We start from the raw sequence: 14778 nt of genomic DNA, 5'->3' as shown, positions 1-14778 counted from the left end.
GTTGATCAAACCCTAAAAGTCAACAAAAGTCAACTCTTCGGGATACGCTGCGCGTACCAAACCTGTACGTTGGGCGTACCCGGCAACCTCACAGAAACGGGGAACGCGACCCCCTACGTCACGCGTACTGGGATTACGCCCCCGCGTAACTCCCAGTTTTAGACTACTTAGCTCTTGGGGTCTTAAACAGTTAAGACACACGTCCAACTTCTAGATCTGACCATTTCTAAGCCTCTTAATCCATAAAGTTGGTGACTTTAAGCCTTTGCATGGCTGGACAAGTCACTAACACCCATAACATTCCCATTTCCAATCCTAGAAAAGCTCATAACTCAAGCATGACCCCATAACAACGACCAAGTTGGGATTTTTATGGATCTATAACACAAATATCACTGAAATGGGACAGATCTAGGTCCATGGAGTCCTTTTCACTCATAAAGTCTCCACCTTTGGGACTTTTAACCCTAGAAATGGTCCATGCAACATCATACCAAATAAAGAGGAAAGTTTTGAGCTTTATACCTTTAGATGAAGCTCCTTCCTCTGAAGATCTCAGATCCAAACTTGCACTTCAAGTCGTAGCCTCTACAAGTTCCTCTCCTTCTTCTTCACTAACACACCAAGGCACTTTTAGCTCAAAACACTCACATACAAGCTTAAGGACGAAGGGAAGGCTCTCGTATGGTTTCACTCTCTGATATGATGGCTGAGGATAAAGCCTTAGCATTCCTTATATAGTGCACAAGCCAATTATTAGGGTTTGCATCTGGGCCCGCTACACCCAGCGTAACCCTGGGTACGCCCAGAGTACCTAGGCGAGTCTGCATCCAAATTAAGCGCATGAGTACGTGCAGCGTACTCTCTAGTACGCCCAGCGTACTCATTTGCTACAAATTCCACCCAAGGACTACTCTTGACAACTTGACAAAAGAGAAGGGTTAAATAGCTTTACCTGAATTTCAGGATGTTACAGAACTCACTAAACTATGACTTACAGTTGTCGATTAAATGTTTTTCAAGTATCTTTGATGATCGTGGGAGGACGAAAATGTGATTGTACACATTCATCAACAACATTAGAGTCTCGCATTTATCTTACATTGTTATGGTTTTCATATAATTATATTTCTAACAAATGAGTTTTCTTAACTTATGTTTTATAAAAATGGTGTTTTACCTTATTAAAAACAAAAAAATTTGTTGGTGAAAATGGGAAGTTACATTTATTTAATAAAAATGATTTCAGTTGGGTTGTTAATGAAAGTGAAAGTTTGAATTTAGTTGGATTGCATAGTTATACGAAAATAGAAATTAATTTTTTAATAAATAATTGGGTTGTATTAGATTGACAATTTTTAGAGTATACTTCTAAAATAATGGGCTCATTAATAAGGTTGTTCTATCTTATAGTAAATTAAATTATTGTAATGAAAATTAATTATTTACAAATGAAAATTTAGATGTATTTGACATGGAACGTCTTTTAAGAGTATTAGGTGTAGGCAATAAGGTGCAACACCAAGTTGTGCCACCTCATATACCACATAAGCAAGTGATGTCATAACACCAAGTGGGGAAATGGGCAACAAGATGCAACACCAACTTTTTGAAAATAAATATGTTTTATTTTTTCGAAATTGTTTTTTTTTCTCTTTCGTTTTTTTTTTTTACTTTTTTTTTTCTTTTTTGTTTTTTTTTCCTTTTTGTATTTTTTTAATCACTAACATGAATATATTTTTTATAAAACATAAAATTTTAAAAACAAAAAAATGCATAATATTTAAAATCTAATATTACTATTACAATTTTAAAAAAAAAAATAATAAAAAAAAAAAAAAAAAAAAAAACATAATTTTAAACCTAATACTATAACTAAAATATCATTCAAATTACTACTAAAACCACATAACAATCCTAATTAACCCAAATATTTCTTCCTAATTTGTTCCTTCATTGCATGTAGTACCGCTAGATCAGCAGGCGCCAAACCCTCATCGCTCGTCCGAAGAATTGACAATTGATGTGTCATTAGTTCCCTCTTTTTTTGCTCCTGCTTTTCCCATGTCTGCCTTTCCAGGAACTCCAAATGACGAAGTTTCAACTCATTTTTTTCTTTTATTAATAAATTATGCTCGTCAAATTTCGCTCTCATTTCCGCCGCCTCTTTTGCTCTCGTCTCCACCTCCTCCGCATGTCTTGCAGCGCACCTCACTTTGTCGCGTTCGGGCGGCGTGGTGGGGATATCTCTTGGATATCATCTGGGATGTCACCATCATCGTCGGCGTTTAGGTCGATGTTAGTCCGTGCGTCTGACACGTCCACCGAGCTAGAATTGCGAGACCTTTTGTAACATCCCGAAATATCAAGAGTAGAGTTGAAGGGACTAAAAGAGTAAGTTGTGAAAGAGTGACTCGGCGAGTCCATGGATGGACTCGGCGAGTAGAGTCGCGACTTGGTCGCGTGTTAAGTTGCCGACTCGGCGAGTCAGTGAGATGGACTCGGCGAGTAGGCGCTGAGTGGAGAAAACCCTAATTCTCGGGGTTGAGCCTTATATAAAGATCATTATGTTTTCCTCCCAGCCTCTTTATCACCCCTTGAGCCCCAGAAAACCCTAAATCGCAGAGAAGCACCATTGTTGAGTGGATCGGAGCTTGGAGAAGTAATTGTTGAAGGAATTTTGGGAGATTGAAGGCTTGGAGCAAGGGGCTTTGCTTGGATTCGAATTACATTGCAGTTGGGGCATCTCTTAGAGGTAAAATCTCGTTATTGGGCTGTTGTTATGTTGTTTCTTCATTTTGGGGTTTGTGGGAATTTGTCTATGGATGAAATGGGAAGTCTAGAGGTTAGATCTGAGGTTGCTACCTCAGATCTGGAAGGGAGAAGAATCAGAGAGCATGAAAGTCCCTGTGTTGGAGTGTTTAATGAAGCTTACATGTCCCAAACCCTAGCCCAATGTGCAAACGGCCTAGATCTCTTTGGAGTCACGTAAAGTTTGCCACTTTACGTGATGGATGAGTGGTGGGAGGCTAGACCTATGTTTTGGAGCAGTTGCATGGCCTGGAATGCTTCTGAATGGATTCAGACCGGTGGTACTCGGCGAGTCACATGGGTGTACTCGACGAGTTGCTTGAAGATGAGCTGGGACTCGGCGAGTTGGAAGAACAACTCGGCGAGTAGGTTGATGATAGCCTTAGACTCGGCGAGTCTGTTCTTGGACTCGGTGAGTCTTATCGAAGGGTCTCGATATTCTCTGGTTGAGTTGAGAATCGGTGAGTTGAGGGATGACTCGGTGAGTTGTGTGCGAGTGGACTCAGAGTTGTTGGACTCGGCGAGTTAGGTCGCGGATTGAGTGAAGTTCTGATTATGGGAACTCGACGAGTCACAGGGTTGACTCGGCGAGTAGGGTCAGTCAGGGGTTAACTTTGACTGAGGACTTTGATTTTGACCAAGGGTTGGCCGTTGACTTTTAGGGTTTGGTCGGCGATGTGGCTTTTGGGCCAAGAGAGGGGTAAAATAGTCTTTTACCCTTAAGAGGGTGCCATGAGAGGATTGATTCTAGTCTCGAGAGTTATATTCATGAGAGTATTTGCCTTACGTGTTAGGCAGTGGCGAGTTCGAGATTTAAGTGTGGGGATATCTGCTTTCTGCTCGCCAGGTGAGTCTTCTCACTATACTTTACCTTGAGTAGGTAATCAGAGTTATATGATCAGAGTATTTGTATGCTATATGTACGTGATGTGTTGTACTACATTATTTCTATGTGATTTATCATGTGCATGTTATAGAGTTGGAACCGGAAGGTTCCTAGAGTTAGAACCTGAGGGTTCATAGAGTTTGGGTGCACGGACCCATAGAGTTATAGCCTCGAGTGGCTAATATGTGTTATGTGTGGTATTTTGGGGAACTCACTAAGCTTCGTGCTTACAGTGTTTTGTGTGATGTTTTTCAGGTTTTTTTCAGTATCACGGGACGGCACCGGTTTGACTGTACACACCAGAGAAAAAGTCATATTTTGGAGGATCCTGGTTTTCTATGCAAGTGAAAATGGAGTTATGTTTTGTAATTCAACTATGAATGAGATTTTAAACAAGCGTTTCTAAGAATAAAATGATTATTTTAAATAAAAAATTTGACTTGAAATTTACGGTGTTACACCTTTTGGATTGAACCTCCGATGATGTAGGCGTTTTATTCCACTTTAGATCCGCTCGCAACAATTACCATGATTTTTCAAAGTCGAAAACATGACACATTTCAACCCGATATTGTTCCTTAGCGGATTTGAACAAATAGAAGTCGTTGATTCCGCTTTGTTGTTGCGCCTCAAGTCGGTTGTAAATACCGTTGAATTTGTTGCACCGCTTAGTTATCATACCCCATTTGCTGCTCAACATGTCATTGTTGCGATACAAATTTTTCTTTAAAATAGCGTGAAACTTGTCGAGCACCGCCCCCCAATAAGCTCCTTTTTTCATTTCATTTCCGCGAAGTTCGTTTTTTGAAGTAGCAAACCAAGCCGTCGTCAAAGCGTATTCCTCATTCAGTGTCCACCATTGTGGAACGTCTGCATTTTCTGTTTCTACCGCTATTGATTTCCCTTTCGATTTTCCTTTCACTTTCCCTTTCTTACTACATCCCGCTTCCACTTGAACCGATGGTTATGTTGTAGGCAATGGTTGGTTGATTGTTTGTTGCATCGAACCAAAAGTAGAGAAAATATTTTGTTGTAAATTTGGGTTTTGACCAAATTGATTTTGTTAAAGGTAAGGTGAGTTGGGAAATTGCAGTGGCGGTGAAGCGGGATTGAAAGCGGCGCCTTGGTATGGGATTTGTGGTGAGCCTTCAAACGATAAAAGGTTTAAATAATTTTCAAACCCCGCAAATCCGAGAGGCAAGGTTATGTTTGAGTTTGATGATAAAGAGAGGGGGGTGTTTGGGTTTTGCTCTATTTTTTGAAATTTTAAGAAAATATGTGTATAAGATATAGAGAGAATGAGAGAAAGGTTTAAAAAAATTGTTTAAAAGTAATATTTATAGGTAAAATGGTTTTTAAAAAAATTGTTTGAAAATTGACCGTTGCAAACGGTCATAAGCAACGGTTCTTTTTTTTCCGTTTCAATTCGTTTTCGTGGCCACGAGATTCAACCGACGAGATGCAACGAGCTAGGGGGCGGTGTTCCCCTTGTTAAGACGACGTTGAGCCGTACCACCTCACCCTCGTTTCTTCTCGTTAAGGCCCATACCAGGTGCTCTAAAGCTTTTAAGTTGACAAAGGAGCTACTAAATATTCCCTACATCTCATGTTAATATTCCATGTTTAGTTTTTGATTTGTCCTAAAATAATAAGATACATCTAAAAATAAATATATTTTTTACCATAATACCCTTTGTTATTACTTAAATTAACAATGTAGGTAGTTTTTGTGGAACAACTCTAAAAGATTAATCAAGTCACCGAACCGACCCGATTTATGTCGATACACAAACGACCCAGTCGTTGTCGGGTGTGAGACGCTGCTCCGCTAACAATGGAAACCCCAAAAGGAAAGATACTGCCAAAGATTGGTAGGTACTAAAGGTCCCCGATAACTCCAAAACATTGTTCTTCAATTCTTTGATCTTTCTTGGGAGTTCGGATTTACCAAAGGTGCCCGATAATCCTCGATTTCTATCGTTTTACTTAAACCCTGACAATTATCGCCCTGACTTCCACTTCTTCAATCGGATTCACAGTTATCTGGGTTGTAGTTTGGTTAGAATTGTAGCAATCATTTGATTAATTGAATTTTATGTGATTGATCGGTAATATCAGTTGATTTTTGAATTGCTTCTTTTCAAATTTTCCGACGATCGCCGAATTTTGATTGATCGAAGTTCTTTGTGATTGATCGGTCATTTTGAGTTCATTTGGTTTAGTTGTCTTGATTTTGCCAATAATGGCCGGTGTAGAAGATAGTGATGCCATGTTGAGTGATGTGGAAGAAGAGGATGACCTTCCGGTGCCGATTGTTATTGGAACTTCACCGTCGACTGAGAATGTGTCGGTTGAGAGATTTCGAGAGGTGGTGGCGGAGCTCGATCGTGAACGACAAGCTCGTGAAGTAGTGGAGAAATCGAAATCGGAATTGCAAGTTTCGTTTAATCGATTGAAAGTTCTGGCACACGAAGCGATCAAAAAGCGCGACGAGACGTCGCGCCAGAGAGATGAACATCTTAGATCAAACGAGAAATTATCTTCAGAGTTGGCTGAAGCTGTTAAGGAAAAAGAAGAGTTATCGACGCAGTTGGCTGAATTCGTTAAGGAAAAAAACGAGTTGTTGAAGCAGAAAGGTGATTTCGCGAAGCAATTAGAGGAATCAGTGAAGGCCAAGGATTCATCTAGGTCTGAGATTCAGACAGCTGCCCAGATGTTGGTAACCGGAATCGATAAAATATCAGGTAAAGTGAATAACTTCAAGAACTTCACGTCCGGAGGATTACCTAGGTCGCAAAAGTACACTGGTTTACCAGCTGTTGCTTATGGAGTGATCGTGAGAACTAATGAAATCGTTGATGAGCTTGTTAGCCAGATAGAATCAACAACCAAGTCAAGGAATCAAGCTAGAGAGCAAATGGAACAGAGGAATTACGAGATCGCCATTGAAGTATCAGAGCTTGAAGCTTCAATCAGTAGGCTCAGAGAGGACGTGTCAAGGAGAGATTCCGTTCTTGAAGGTTTAAAGAAATCAATGGAGGAGAAAGACGAGATGATATCAGAATTAGAAAACGAGTTGAATGAGAAGCAAGATTTATCAAGTGAATATGGTAATAAGTTGAGGGTTTTGGAATCACGTATGGATTCACAAAAACCATTACTTGTTGATCAACTGAATCACGTTTCAAAGATACATGACCAGATTTGCAGTATCATCAAGATAATCAATGGTAACAACAAAGAACAATCAGATTTATCAGACTCCTTGTTTCTTCCACAAGAAACAGACATAGAGGAGAATATACGAGCCTCTTTAGCTGGAATGGAATCCATAAATGAATTAAGTTCACTTCTTTTGGAAAAAACAAAGGATTTGGTAGTGGAAAGAACCCGAGAAGTGAAAACTCTAAACGAAAAAGTCACTCAGTTATCAAAGGAGAAAGAGCATATCGGGTCCTTACTAAAGAGTGCTTTATCAAGAAGAATGTCATCCGATCTTTCTTCAAAAACCAATGAGCTGTTTAAAGTCACAGAAAACGGATTAAAAGAATCCGGAATTAATTACAAGTTCAATACTCAAACCCACAACGAAACCATTACAGAAGATGATGAAATATATAATTTGGTTAGTAGATTATCTTATCATCATCATTAACTTCACAAATTCTTTTTTTTTTTTTTGGCTAAAATGGGTATCTTGTATACACAGGCTGGTGCTCTTGAGAACATCATAAAACAATCTCAGCTTGAGATAATCGAACTCCAGCATACTGTTGATGAACTAAGGGCAGAGTCAAGTTTACTTAAGGAACATGTTGAAGCTCAAAGGAAGGAGCTTTTGCAAAGGAAACAAGAGGTGGAAGCACTTGAAGAAAAGGAGAGAATAGCAAATGAAAATGTAAGCATGTTGCTATGAATTTGTGATTGAGAATCAATCACATTGATGATATTGTTATGTGGTGTAGGTTGAAGGGCTTATGATGGATATTGCTGCAGCTGAAGAGGAGATTTCTAGATGGAAAGTAGCAGCACAACAAGAAGCTGCAGCAGGGAAAGGTGTTGAACATGAGTATGTATCACAGGTATTATGCTTAAAATAAATAAATAAAAAATCATATTATAATTTATGAATCAATAAACTGAATATACACAAAAAAAAAAAAAACGATAGTTGTCTAGAATGCGTAAAGAATTGGAAGAAGCAAAGCAAGCTGTGATGGAATCAGAGAAGAAGATAAAATTGAAAGAGGAAACAGCAGGTGCTGCAATGGCAGCAAGAGATGCAGCTGAGACATCATTAAAATTAGCAGACACAAGGGCAACTCGATTGAGGGAGAGGATTGAAGAGTTGACTAGTCAACTTGAACAACTTGATACACGAAAAAATTCAACCAATAAAAATAGGCCACGATATGTATGCTGGCCTTGGGAATGGCTAGGGTTGGACCCTGTGGGAGTGGGAGTGGGACCCACTCGCCAGCCGGAGATGCGTCAGAATGGTGCAAATGAAATGGAGCTTTCTGAACCTCTTCTCTGAGGGCATTTTTGTCCTTTTGGTTGGTTTTTCTTTTTTTCTCTATACACTCGAAATGAATAGGTTTTATGAATTTTTTTTTAGTTTACTGTATAGAAGATACGAATTTGGAGAATTTATATGGTGATTTTTTTTTTCCTTTTTTGTAAATGAATTTGAATTGAATTTCTTGTGGGGTTTTTTCTTTTGTGATTTGTTAATGGTGAGGACGAGGGCATTTACGTCGTTTGCATAGATGAGAAAGATGGAGAGAGTGAATATCTTTCAGATTGTAAACCTGTCAAGAATTAACAAGAAAGATTAGAAAAATAGGGTTTTGAAAAAAAAAAAAAAAAAAAAAAAAAGGTTCACATTTCTTTTTTTTGGTGGATTATTGAGTTTTGCATGAGAAAAACGAAAGCCAAAAGGAGATGGTTGAACATATAAGAGATGAATGAAATAAAATTATATTTTTAGGAATTAAATATCATTCTACCTTTTATTCCTACATTTCATCCTATCTAATTAAATGGTGATATGTGTAACATTTAATGAAATTTAAAGATATTTTAAAATACTAATATGACTAATGTTATTATTTAAATGGATAGGTGGATATTTAATTTCTCTTATATTTTTTATTAAAAAAATATATTTGGAAAATTAGGCCTATTTAGCATGTTGGGAAATAAAATAATTTTACATATATTTAATGTGGGTATATGTTAACTCAAGCACCATATCCAAAATAAAAACAAACCATAAGGATCATGCAAAAACAAGTTATAAATCCTAACAAGATGTGAAATTGGGTTATTTGACTTATTAATATGAAAATAATTTTAAAGGATCAAAGTATGTTCGTAAGTAACTCTCTTTCATGTGCAAGTGCAAATAACATAATTTCATTAGTTTTTTTTTTTTTTTTTGAACGACTAATATAACTCTATTACTTATGTTAATTAAGTATTATGCCTAACAAAGTATATTTGGACAATCGGGCCTATTTAGCGTGTTGGGTCTAATAAAAGAATTGGATCCATCAAGTATTATGTATTCAGCTAATCTAATGAAGATGGGCTTCTTAGTGTTGGGTTTATTTCAAGGTTGGACATAGAACTTGGTGTCACCTATAATGCTACTTGGAATTTAAATGGTCGTTAAGAAATTATCAGCTTGGGTAAGGTTCTATTTGATTTAAGTTTGACCGAGTCCGGTCAGATAAAAATGTCTTACTCGGTCAGATCAATATGAGTCAGTGTGTTTGATATATGGAATAAGATCATGAGACTTGGTCAGCACCCTCTGACTCGGTAAGTGAAATGAAAGTAGCTGACTCCTCTTTGTTTTCTTCACAGTTTTTCCCTTTGCATCACACATTCATTGACATTCCAGCTACCATAAAACCAAACATATATATGCCCTGTTCACGCACACAAGAACCAGGAAACCCACCACAAACACCATAACCCATGTTCATCCTTTTAACCCCAACCAAAAAATCGCATTTTCATGAGAGAGAATGAGAGGGGAGCACCCTTTTACCTGTTGATCGAGTTCAGGAGGATTAAAAATTGAGATCGATTGAAGTTGAGATTTGTAGTCACCTAGCTGTTCTTCCCACCGGTAGGGAACAGAAGTTGAGATTTGTAGTGGTGGTGTTATCATGGTCGATGGTTCAGGGAGGCATGGAAGTGCCCTGTAAAAGAGCTGCAACTTTTTATGGAGATTGGGTGATATCCCATTCTCTCTCTAGAATTGAATGAAAGGGAAAGTACAGAGAGAATAAAGGGTATGTATTAATTTATTAAAAGGAGGTTGAAAATACCACCGAATGATGTGATTGGGTTCTTCACATGTCCATTACATTTAGCTATATTGTTGTTTTTAAAATATATAAAATTTATTGTTCCTTAAAAGTGTTAATTTTTAAATGATATAGAGGTAATTCATGCATTACATTTGGAGCTTTTATTTATTTAATGATATTTTTCGAAGTTAAATTTGCATACAAAAAGATATATTTTAGCTGACATAAATAAAATAAAAGGTTAAAATTATCATTTTTCTCATTCAGCACAGTCAATCAGAAATATAATCATGGTTTCAATCAAAAACAGATGCAGTCAAAGCTTCTGACTCGGACATATCTTAGGACAGTAACTACCTTCTGACTCGGACAGATCTTAGGACAGTAACTACCAAACAGCCCCTAAGTATTTCACATGGTCTAAATTGAAGGATTAGTATGTGCAAGTGTGTTTGTGTATGTGTGTGTGAGAGGAGTGAGTGAGTGAGAAAGACTTTCACTTCTAGGGTTTGCCTTTCATTCTGTAAGATATATGGGAGGAGAATAGAGATGAAGAAGAGAGGGAAAGCTTCATTTCATTGGGAAACTTGAAATTAATGGTATTTGATTGTTCTTGATGAATCTTCATCAAATTACATTTGGGGAATCAGATAAGGCATCTCTTCCTTCCTCTTGAAGCTTTGGTTTTAAGGTTTGAAACTCCAATAGAGGATAACCGATTGATCTCTCTAGTTCAAGATTGATGGATTATTTGGTTAATGGAAGATGTTTACACTTTACACATGTATTTTAATGTCTTACTTTCAATTCAAGGAAGAAATAATGCGAGTTTTTGATGTTAAGATGATGATAATTGTAAAAACCTTTAATTGTAACATTAAATCGGGATTCTAGTGTTAAATGATATTTAGATTAGTGTTAAAACAATGTTTTGATGCTTTGAATCAAACTTGAGCATTAAAATTGATTTGTATGGCTATTTGGTGTTAAAAAGTGCAAAATCCTCGAGTTCTATAAAAAATAGAGTTTGCTATGACCTTGAATTTCCGAACGACTGAAAACTCTCTCAAGATGGTCCTAAAGAACGATGAATTAGAAAAAACAAATGATTAAAATACACAAGATAGGGATTTGCTCATATGATGATATATAGTGACATAATTTCGGAATGATGCAATTACAATTTCAATTGATCATCCGAAATATTATTGTATAATTTTGGAATGATGCAATTATAATTTCAAAAGTATGTACGATTAGTGATAATTGATGAATCAAAACTCTACAAGTAGATTTCTTTGTTCTATTTATCTTTGTTATATATTTCATTATGCATCCTTTCTTATATAGAAATACTAGGTATGAGACGCATGTATTACATGAGTTTATTAAAAATATATATATATAATTTTAACAATTTGAAAATTTTGAATTTATAAGAAAAATGACAAAAATTTTGAATTATTAAAATTAATGAAGTTTTAATATATTGAATACATTACATATATAAACCCTTTCTAATAAATATCTTGCATATATATTACCTTACATATTAAATGTGGAATATTAATTTAATAAAATGAAAAATACAATAAAATGACAAGTGGAAAATATAAAATTTTAAAAATTTAGAAAATCACATGTGTCTAAATGAAGGAGAAGAGAACATGTGGAAAAAAAAAAACCTTCATTTATTATAGTAGGCTAGGTGTAAGATCCATGTAATATACGATTTTATTAAAAATAAAATTTTAATATCAATATATAAATATGAAATATTTTATAATGTAATAATTTATATAACATAATGTAATCTTCTGAAAATTTGCAAAAGAAACTAAATCATTTAAAATATTTATGAGAATTTATTACGATGATTTTATTTCTTTATAGAACTCATTACAATTTTTTGGAATTTTATTTTAAGAAAATGAAAATTCTTAAAAAATGACAAGTGGAAAATAAAATTTCTAAAATTCTCATAAAATTACAAGTATCAAAACGAAAGAGAAGATAACATGCGGTAAAAAAACATTCATTTATTAAAGAGACTAGTTGTAAGACCCGTATATTATACAGGTTGATTAAAACATAATCTTAAATAGGAGCGATTAAATGAGATGTTTATTTGAATTTGAAATATGAAATAAGTGAAAATTATGAGAAAAAAACATACAAAAACTAAATTAACCAAAATTATGTGTTTAATTCTCAGACTCATGTACTAAACGATTTATTCTAACAAAATGTTAAATACAAATGTTTAAAGTGTAAATTTATTTAAAATTGAAATTTCAAATTTCAAATTTCAAATTAATAGTTTATGATAGGTTTAATTTATGGAAGTTATAATAATGATATATTGGAAATGAATAATGAAGTAAGAACAAGTGGAAAATAAATATATCTCAAAATTATAACAAAATGACATGTGGTCAATTAAATGAGAGAATGATAAGTAGCAATAACATTTTCATTTATTAGTGTAGATTAGCAATAATGTTTTTTCTTCAATAACACTCATTGATATAATAATGAAAATTTATGATGCCTTCTTAATTATAATATAGATGGTATCATAATAATATAACAATTTTAAACGTTGTAAATAACCAGGGATGTTCTAGGTGTGGTTTAGGGTCAAAATTGCACAAACTATATCGCAGAAATTTTGAATAAAAAGCATGTGGTCCTATCGGCTTTTGTTGTTTGATGTTCAGAAATACGTAAATTTAGCCAAATGTTAATAGATTTTTAATTATTATATTTACTAATAAAATATAAGAAACAAGTTAATCTTAGACATTTTAGACCACTAGTACCCTTCAATGCAATCTTAGACATTTTAGACCACTAATACCCTCCAATGCAATCTTCTTTATTCCCATTTCGTCCGATTAGTATAAGACCCCAAACTTGAATGGTTAAGAACGTTCTTGACGAAGCTGCTTGATGTTAAATATGATGAATTTTCAATAAATTTTTAGTGAGAAAAAAATGTTCTTCATATTTTATTTTGTTAAATATAGTTTATTCTTCTAATATACATTATAATTTTTAATTAGATAACACTGTAAAAATTTATAAATTATGTGTATTTTGAGTTTGGGATACTTTTGTCATTGGGAATGAATTTAATTCCGTTCCTTTGTTTATTCCTTCCTACCAAACATGGATTAATGATTAATTTCATTGCAATAGAGTAACCAAACATGACATAGGAATGGTAATGATCCATTCCATTACGTCATCTATTTCATTCCCTTGTTATTCCATTCCATCATACCAAACAGACCCTAAATATGAATTGACAAAAAAAAAAAAAATCATTGTTATTCCATTCCATCATACCAAACAGACCCTAAATATGAATTGACAAAAAAAAAAAAAAAAATCATTAAATTCGAATTTGTAGTCGTCAACACCCCATTTCTAATTTCCACTCTTATTACGAATCAGATAAAAATTGACTTTCCAAAAATGTATATCATCAAAGTTTATAGATAGTTGTGTTTCTTTGTAGATCATCTTGAATCGCCTTATCCAAAGTAATGAGAAGAGTATTGGAACTTGGATGCTCATGGCTTTTGAAAAAAGATATATAACACATAATGCAAAACGAATAACACGTGTCAAACATTATGGAATTAAATTACAAACAAATGACATCATGGAATTCTCTTTTAAAAAAGAAAAATACAAAATTACAATTGAACATTTTAGAGCTCATTTTGTGGCTACATATATACATCAAACTAAGTTTAGATATTAAAATGTTTCATCAATCTCTACCCTATCCAAATGATTTTACAAACATTTTTGAACTCACATTTTTCATTATTAAAATCCAACTTGGAAATTGTTTTCCATTTGTTTCATAAAATGTTTATGACATAACATGGTTTGTCACCTTATTAACATCTTATTGTCTCCTTCAAGTGCTTCAGGCCCGTTTGTTACACGTGACAAGACAAAAACAGACTGCTAGTCTTGTACTGTGTTTGACATGCATTAGACTAGAACAGAGATTAATACCAATGGTGGAACAAGAGAGGGCAATGACTCACTCTCGACTTCTCGTATGTGCAAAAGACGTAAATGCCCTCCTCATTTAACGAGCACCTAATACAAATTGAAAATAGTTACAACTTAAATTATGAGTTGTTAGTTCATAAATAGCCAATCACATTCAAATTTAGTTTATGATCATGAACAATCGAATCTCTAATTCATTCTTTTATCTTAAAGACTAAAACCATTTCATAATTTGCAAACAAAATATGAAAATACATGATTACCTTGGTCAACAACTTGAAGTCAATTGGAAAGATGATGAGACTTTGAAGTGGCATATCAACTTTACTCATATGCCCAGCTTCAAATCAAAATATTTCAACCTGAAATTTCATGTGGAAAAGATTATCATGATACGAATTTTAAAGATATTATTATCGACATATAAAGAAATTCATGGAAGGGTGATAATTGATAATTAATAAAGTAGAAACCTTTTTTCCAATACTTATATGCCATATGCATGTTTTCAATGGATGGATTTAACAAGAGTCTCTGAAAGATCTGTATCAAGAGTAAAACCTTTATTCATCATCTCATCCCACACATTACAAGCCAATGAAAGCTTCTTTTCATGTACAAGTCCTCTAATAATCAATCTAAATGTCACTTCATCTGGATACAAATCTTCAACTTTCATCTTCTCAAACAAATCCATAGCTTCACTTACCCTAAAACCCTTAC

At 34.6% G+C, this 14778-nt stretch overlaps 2 protein-coding genes across 4 annotated transcripts in view; one reads left to right on the top strand and one right to left on the bottom strand.

Moving 5' to 3' along the window:
* Positions 1–5507: 5507 nt before the first annotated feature.
* LOC145010760 (uncharacterized) lies at positions 5508–8418 on the top strand. Its single transcript, XM_078969288.1, has 4 exons — positions 5508–7322; positions 7407–7595; positions 7663–7779; positions 7869–8418. The coding sequence occupies exons 1-4, from the start codon at positions 5940–5942 to the stop codon at positions 8232–8234; spliced, it is 2055 nt and encodes a 684-aa protein (XP_078825414.1). The 5' UTR covers positions 5508–5939; the 3' UTR covers positions 8235–8418.
* Positions 8419–13691: 5273 nt separating this feature from the next.
* The window catches only part of LOC145012757 (Pentatricopeptide repeat (PPR-like) superfamily protein), a 2700-nt gene continuing 1613 nt past the window's right edge, over positions 13692–14778 (bottom strand). For all 3 annotated transcript variants that reach the window (XM_078971544.1, XM_078971546.1, XM_078971545.1), the window contains 3 exons: positions 14529–14778; positions 14319–14417; positions 13692–14142 (listed from right to left, as the gene is read on the bottom strand). The exon at positions 14529–14778 is cut by the window's right edge. In XM_078971544.1, coding sequence (XP_078827670.1) covers positions 14564–14778 — 215 coding nt within the window. In that variant the 3' untranslated portion in view covers positions 13692–14142; positions 14319–14417; positions 14529–14563. The remainder of the gene's footprint in view (positions 14143–14318; positions 14418–14528) is intronic.

The sequence above is a fragment of the Lactuca saligna genome, chromosome 8 (assembly GCF_052625555.1).
Source record: "Lactuca saligna cultivar CGN05327 chromosome 8, ASM5262555v1, whole genome shotgun sequence".
NCBI lineage: Eukaryota > Viridiplantae > Streptophyta > Magnoliopsida > Asterales > Asteraceae > Lactuca > Lactuca saligna.
Note: the sequence above shows the minus strand (reverse complement) of the source record. Positions and strands in the feature narration are given on the sequence as shown.